Source organism: Cucumis melo, chromosome 1 (genome assembly GCF_025177605.1).
Source record: "Cucumis melo cultivar AY chromosome 1, USDA_Cmelo_AY_1.0, whole genome shotgun sequence".
Classification (NCBI taxonomy): Eukaryota; Viridiplantae; Streptophyta; class Magnoliopsida; order Cucurbitales; family Cucurbitaceae; genus Cucumis; species Cucumis melo.
In genome coordinates this window covers 34,890,414-34,898,481 of record NC_066857.1, presented here as the reverse complement: position 1 = coordinate 34,898,481, position 8,068 = coordinate 34,890,414, and the positions used below count along the sequence as shown (strand labels likewise).

The window sequence follows — 8,068 nt, the reverse complement described above, 5'->3', positions numbered from 1 at the left end:
ATTTTTTTTAAAAAAGAACTTTGCATCATCACGACTCATTGCAACACTACTGTATGGCTTAAGAAGCACAGGTACGTGTTTGAACATATCTGTGTCCGACATGTGGTTTGCACGGACACTCCCCCTAAAATGTAGTGTCTGTGATTTATAGTGTAAGCTACTTAATTTATTAAAACATTTGAGTGACTCAAGTGCATGCTTAACCTGAGAGTTGAGTCGCTACCATAAGTATTTTAGTGAGGTGTTTTTTCTGATCTTGACGTCAAACTGTTGTGAAAGCACAACTTCTGCTACCGGTTAGAAGATTTATCCATATTATTGCATGTAGGGGATTCTAAAGTATTAAATGGTAGATGTCAAAAAAATAGATTACCTGCCGTCTTGAATTGAACTCATTTGACGTCGAAGTCCACTGATAGGAAGGTTACCTATTTTGATATATGATATTCAATCAGCCCATTATTCAGGAAGGATGTTTTGGAACAAATAATAATATCAACAAAATGGCATCCAAATCTTATAATGACAAGTTAATAGGTAAGGTTTGAGACAAACCATCCAAATGGGGAGACCGAATATGAGATCTCACAAGAAAGTTTCACTCCAACTATTGAATCTCTGGACATGACGATATGTATGTCGTAGTTATAGATATAACATTAATTTAACAATGTGAACCGTATACAGAACACGTAAGGAGGACTGTGAATAATAAAAATACAAGAATTGGCTTTTTGAAAACAATGAAAAATCTGATATGAAAAATGTCATAAATAAATTTAAAAGTCTCACTATCTCACTTTTCTAGCTAGTCGTCCATGTTCTTCATGTATTCTTTTGAAAGTTTAGTCTCCATGATCAATTGCTGCTCTTTTACCAAAGAATAGCCGGCTTTAAGCAATGCCTCCAATGTTTGCTGTTCAACAAAATACAAAAGTCACTCTATATATATATGCCTAACTCTTAAAGTCCACACATATAGACATGAAAATGGTGAACAACATACTTCACTTGATTCTAATAATTAATAAAGAAAAGAGCATAAAAGACAGAATACAACTTTCAACTGAAGTAGTGAGTTTTGTTCCTTTTTAACTTTTTGTAAATCCAGACAGTATGCTCTGGAGTACAAGTTTACAATATATACTTCCTAAATAATAGGCGAAGATATGAATGAGAAATGCACAAGAAGACTATTAAGTACAGTAAATTCAGGGATAAATATTTGGAATGAACAAGACAATAAGTGTAGTAAATGATACTATACTGTATGTTGAAGATGAGTAACGATCACGAATGTTAACTGAGGATATAAAACACCTATGAGTTATCATGCTAGACTTGTTTAGAGAGCTTTACATCTTCCCTTCAATATGATATTAAGTTCCACCTATTATACTATACTGTGTGATAAGGAAACATTTCGTAACTTAACATGCTATGCTATAGACTATGCTTTCATTGTGAATTCATCAACATTTGGTATTCATAAAAGAATAAATTTATGAATAGTGTCCATATAGTTGTTGATAAATTAGTCAACTAACTAACATTTAAGCATCTAGCAATTTTAGGATAAGCAGAACTGAACCAATAAGCATGAATTTGAAAATGTTATAGATTAACCACCTCTGGTGGTGTGAATGTAGGAAGCTTTTCATTCTTTCTTCTTCTAAGCAGCTTTTCTCCCAGCTTTTCCACTCCTCCAATATCATCAACCCACTGAAACAAAAGGGGAGTTGGACATGAAGATATTAAATTATTATACTTTTCTAATGGATGGGATAGTTCCCAACACATTCATTCCATAAATGATCTAAATAAGCATTAATATTAGTAGGCCTTTCATATGCCAATGAAAATGTTATATACCTTGGATATGGCTGAGTCGTATGTGCGTGATCTTAGAGCTCCATAAAAGTCCAAAGCTGAGAAAGAAAGAAGAGGAGCACTTTCTAAATGAAAGATAATGATGATGCATTCACAAATTTGGTTTGAAATGTTTTAATGACTGTGCATGTGATGGATATTACAGCGTCAGAGACAAGAAAGTGTCATTTGTATGCATTAAACTTAGATTAGTTGGCTATTTACAGTTGTGGTGAAACACAACTACTAGAAATAAATATTGAATACAGACGAGATGACTTGAAAAACGTATGTCAAGAATTTTCACGTTCATTGCACAAAAACTTGAGAAAATCGCAAAAAGAAAGGAGAGCAAGATTAACTGTAATATTACTTCAAGTTCAATTCATTGGAATTTCTAATTGATCCTTCACCAAGCATCAAGGAGTTGCTTACCGAAACTCTATCAACCAAAATTTGTAACTTCCAAAAATACATGAAAATAGTTGCTTGCCTTGGTTAGGAAATGTGTTTACGATGTCAACAACCTGAGCCCTTGATATCCCATCTTTCTCATACATTCTATGGACAATATTCACGATGTCTTCACGGTTAGGTTGCCTGTTGCCAGATAACGTTTCAGAAGAGAGTGGCTTAGCTTTAATGCTACTTATGATTTCAAAAAACAATAAAATAAGAGGGAGAGTATAACAAGTATTAAGCATAGATGTAGCTTATAAAATTTGGATCCAACTCTGATCCCATATCTAAATCTGGGGAAACTTGTACAGTTTAACTAAAATATTTTTGGGGAGTCAGCATCATAATAATCCTCCAGCAATTAATTTCATACCAGTAAAATTTCTCCATTCTGCCATCACGAATTAAGGGAGCATATATAGTTGAAAAATCATTTCCTGTAAGGATGATCGGAATTCTGTGCAAAATATCTGCTTCTCGCCAATCTTGACCGACGCTAACTCTAGTAGGGTTGTCGGCTAGATTCATCAGAGTACCAGAGACAATTTGGTTGTTGACTGTCACCTGTGTTTGCCCTATATAAGAACAAAAATAGAAGTATACTCAATATATATGGTATGATGAGTAATTTGAGTATAACCCAATAAAGTTCTACTACTCAGTCGATTTGTATTATCTTTAAAAAATGTAACAGATGATGCGTTCACATCAGTTTTACTCTCACTCTTTATAATTCAATGTCTAAGAAAATAGAACCTTACCAAATCTACCAATACCAGCATCAATATCATTGATCATCAAACAACTCATTTTCCCCTGCAATGGTAAAAAAATGTCGTTAAGTCATATATAAAATATTTCTGAATACATTAAATTAATTAAAAATAATTAAAAACAAATAATGAATAAATACCCATACAAAAAGGAATGCGATTCTCAAAACAGATTCTGTTTGAAATCAACTTTTGAACAGCCCTGATTGGAAACATGACCAACTGAGTACAGAGTTGTTCAGCATGCACCTAAGTGATACATACGTGCATATGGCCTACAGTGAGACTCACATATGTCTTGTTATGATTTTCTTTATTAAGCATCTTTTATATACTGTTCAACTAATTATGAATAATTTTGCAGTTTTGAGGTTGCACAATGTGTCATACTATATCAGACCCATAGAAACCATACATTATATGAACAAGAAAAGTAAGAAACATACGTATTAGACCAAAAGGATAGAGTGCAGTGACGAGTGACTTTTGACCCATAGAAAGTTTAAAAGAATTGAAATTATCTCTCAAATATGCAAGAATAAGACCAGAATGATAGAGTGAAGTGATGAGTGATTTTTGACACTTCAAATACAGGTCTGACAGCCATATTGTAAAAGGGGCAGTCTTTCCTAAATATATTTCCTTATTGGGAGCTTTCCTGTTACTGAGGACATTAGATAATAGCAAGCGCATCCGAAGCTACTTTCTACAGCTTCCTACACTATTGATGTTGATACAAGACAATGTGAAAAAACAAAGCCTAAGGCTAACATACACTTCAGCACTTTAGAGTGAATGAAAATTAAAATTAAAAAGAAAAAAGGAGATCAAGAAGAGAAGGGGTACACTTCATGGATAAACATGGAACGTTGTGCAGATGAAACTGCACGAAGGAACATTTAATCCAAGACATACATATATGTAGAATGTAAGTGGTAAAGCTTCTAACTTGATTCTGGACCACTTGTGAGGCAGTTCTATAGCGTTCACGAATCAGTTTTCCTGGTTCACCTGTTGATGAAAGTCACTATTTTACTTTGTATTACAATTTCCATGCCAACATCAGAGTGCAAAATCTATGGACTTGACCATAAACAGAACCAAAATTCTCCCTCAAGCAAATAACAAGGAAACTTGCAAAGAAAAACCTGCATGAATTTGACCGATTCATGTGTGTTTTAGTTATAGAAAGACTGCAATTATTGAGAGAATATTAGTCTGCCAAAATCTACATTTTTCTTAGCTATTAACAAAATAATGTCTAGATTATATTCAGCTAATAAAAGAATACGAACTGCTTTCACCTTTGGAATTTCTCGTTCCTAAGATTGTTGAAGGTAGATTCAATCAGAAGTTTATTCAACTTGAACCATTAATCCAACATCAAGTTAAGACTCAGAAATTAAAATAACTTATCCAGGTCCCGATCTTACCGGCTCTTTCTGATTCTAACTCTCCAGCAGACATTATCACGGGTTCCACTCCCATCATCTGGAATATTAGTTCGGTCTGAAATGACTTTCCTTGACCCTTTCCTCCCCAAACACCTGTAATACAAAATGCTTATTTTCCAATTATGCACTCTTTTTATGGAAAAATGTGGAAGTGATTTCATCCAGCCTAACAGATAAATCATAGAACTTTTAAAAGAAGTTTTTAGCACTATCATGTTGCACGTGTCAAGATTGATAGGGCACAGATTCCATTTCAAAACAGGAAAATGATATGACCCAAATATATTGAGATATAAATGGTAACCGAACTACAAGGTAAACAAAGTCATTTGAGGTACTTGGATCCTCTCAAATCTTGAGATCATTCTCAAGTCCTAATTTACTCACCCAATTATTGTGTATCTTCTCCATTTCCCTCTATCTCTTTATAACCAACAAGTATAGCACTCTGACTAATTACTAATAAATCCTTAACAGTAGTTCTCCAATAATACCCTAATGTCATTCCTATAAAACTGATGAAGATTTAATGCAATGGAGCAGACTCCCATTGACACATAAATTCATGGAAATGGAACTTTTCAACGTTATATTTTCATTATCATGTTCTGTAAACATGACTATCAAAGATTTTGTGGAAACCAGTTAATTAAACGAATGCATACCTAAGATAAGCGGAACTTTGACATTGAGAAGGTGAACGATGAAGTTCTTCACAATGTGGCATACTGCATCAATTACAGAAACCATGTTAGCATGTGCTAAGTTCAACCTCCTACTTGTACGAACTCATTTCATGAAAGAAGGTCGTCTTCCTGCAGAACTCTTCCATTTTAAATTCCTAAAGAGAAAAGCACTACCGTCATATCTTATTAATGCATTTCTCTTCCCAAAGAGAAAGGAACGTCAATCACACAAATTTGTAGCAAACAATATGGAAAACGACCAATCATAATATGAAAAAACAATAAGGATTTTTGTTGACCATAGCCAATTAAATTGTCAAAGAAAATGTAGTTGATCATAAGTTCTTAAAAGGAACTACTTATTCGAGAAAACTCACGCACAAAAATTAAGATTTGGTTTCATCAACTCATCATTGGATCAACTGTTGTTCTTTAGATCACAAAGATTATACAACATCAAATACTAATAGTAATAGTAATGGTGTATATAGAAGTGTTAAGAACTGCAGGCTTTGGTGAACACACTATCAAGGAAGCATACATAAACAAGTTGACAATAATCTAAAGAACCAAAACACACCCATGAGTTTTATCAATGATATGAACTACACATAAAGATGCTCAGTGAACAGATAATAAATGCATAAATCCTTTGAAATTGAAAATGCCAGTTTGATTGGTTTTATCTAAATAATCTGTTTGGCTTAAATATGATCTTACACCTTGTAGCAACTCAATTACATCTTTGAATGTAATTCATCACGTGCCGTATATCAACATCAAGTTTCAAGGAACTTACCAACTTTGTCCTGTCAAAAGAAAAAGAAAAACAAATGAAACAAATGTAAAGAGACTTGAGAAATGATCATTATCAAATAATAACACGAAAATCATAAACATAAATACAAAGGAAAATTGTAAAAGGTTGCATGCTACAGACATGTGACATTCAAACATAAACCTCAGGTGGAAAAACCACATGTCTTACTGCATTGTATGGTAAAAATCGTCCTGATCTCATTGTGATTCCAAGTAAAGGAATTAAGTATTTCAAAATCAAGGAGCAAGAGATCGGTTTAAGTTACACTTGCAGAAAATATCTATTCAACTGAACATTAATGGAGAACAGAGAAGAAGAATCTACAACTAAACAACAAACTCGGCAGAAAGAAATAGAACAGACTCAGCGGTAAGAAGTAGAACAGATTTAATTATCACGAAAACAGGAACAATATAATACTCTCCTTTACGATTAGAAAAATGCAGTGATTTTTCCAAGGTGGAAACGCCTACATTCCTACTCACATTGTAGTATTAATGAGGCTCATCTTGAGTTCAAGAACAGGAATTAAATATTTCAAAAACAAGAGCACTAGATTGGACGAAATTGAACTGGACAGCAATGGAGAATAAAAAGGAATCAACAACTATGAAACAAACCAAGGCGGAACGAAGTAGAACGGATAAAATTACCATGAAAGTAGGAGCAATGTAATAATCTCCTTGAAGATGCTCGAATGATCTCGTGACCTTCTGGCGATAATCAAACACAATGTCCGCTACAGAAAAAATAAAATAAACTCAGCAAAACATCAAGAAAACTGAAAGCTTAACCTAAGAAATGAAAAAATAAAAGAAAAAAGAAAGTAACAAATCTCGGATACTTACAGTCTTTGCCAAGGAAGTTTCCGGCGAAGAGATCGTCGATGACGCCAGCTCTAGCTCCAACGGCTATGTTCATGTTATCTGCCTCGTTGCCAAGCCTATAGAGATAGTCCTTGCCCTCGGAGTCCTTGGCTTCCCAAGTAGACTGCTCCGACAGCCTCTTAGGCCTCTTCGACGAGTCGCTGCCGTCGCCACCACTGCCGACTTCGCTGGAGACATCGTTGGAAGATCGAACGGAGAAGGAATGAAATCGAGGTTTTCGCGCGAGTATTGAACTTTTGTACCGGAAGACCGAGGGAAGGGAGAGACCGGATATAGAGAATGCCATTTTTGGTAGCCCGAATTCGGCATTTTCGGATTTAAATGTGATTTTGTTTATTTATTAATTTATTATTATTTTGGATCAATTTATGGATTCGGTTTATGTGGTTTTAACCGTTTTGTTCGCGCGGGGAGTCTGTTTGGACATAGGGTTTCGTTAAACGACTCTGGAATGGCCCAACGCTTCCTTGGCTTTTGGTCTTTAGTATTCACAATATCTCCCCCTTCATTCTCACTAGAGTTGGCGATGTTTTTCTTTTAAATTAACATTTACATTTCCTTAAAGCTTTTAATTTTATTTTCTAATTTCACAATAATACTCTAGAAAAAAAAAACTTAACATAGATTAAAAAGAAAAATTATTATAATTCATAAAACTGCAAAAAAAAATTATTTAAATAGATAAATTTATCAAAGTTTTTCAATAAAATCTAAAATATTTAAAAGTTACTTGAAAATTCAAATTTAATTTAAAAAGTTCATAAACTTAAATAATCTATTATATTTCTAAAAGTCTAAAAATAAATATTAGACTTCCTTCGTTTATGAAGATACTATTACTTGACGCTCTAGTTTATCTTTATCGATAAGTTTTTAATTTAATTAATAGACCATCTAATTAATAGTGATATTTTATTATATTTATAAAATTGAAATATAGAAATCGATAATATCATTATTTTAAAATTCTTTATTTTGAATCATCATTATATTGATAGGTTTTTTATCTTTAATCCTACCTCAAAACTTAGAATAGATTTTTTCTAAATTGTAAATGTTCTTCAATTATTATTTAATCAATAATTTTCAATTCATTTTGAATTGAAAAGAATCGTAGACA

General features: G+C 33.2%; 1 protein-coding gene across 1 annotated transcript; it reads right to left on the bottom strand.

Annotated features, from left to right (window-relative positions):
- Nucleotides 1-633: 633 nt before the first annotated feature.
- LOC103499863 (ribulose bisphosphate carboxylase/oxygenase activase, chloroplastic) lies at nucleotides 634-7,270 on the bottom strand. Its single transcript, XM_008462991.3, has 12 exons — nucleotides 6,910-7,270; nucleotides 6,715-6,800; nucleotides 6,041-6,050; nucleotides 5,221-5,283; nucleotides 4,535-4,648; nucleotides 4,051-4,112; nucleotides 3,090-3,144; nucleotides 2,702-2,903; nucleotides 2,363-2,469; nucleotides 1,873-1,928; nucleotides 1,630-1,722; nucleotides 634-916 (listed from the first exon to the last, which is right to left on the bottom strand). The coding sequence occupies exons 1-12, from the start codon at nucleotides 7,232-7,234 to the stop codon at nucleotides 809-811; spliced, it is 1,281 nt and encodes a 426-aa protein (XP_008461213.1). The 5' UTR covers nucleotides 7,235-7,270; the 3' UTR covers nucleotides 634-808.
- Between the last annotated feature and the right edge of the window lie 798 nt (nucleotides 7,271-8,068).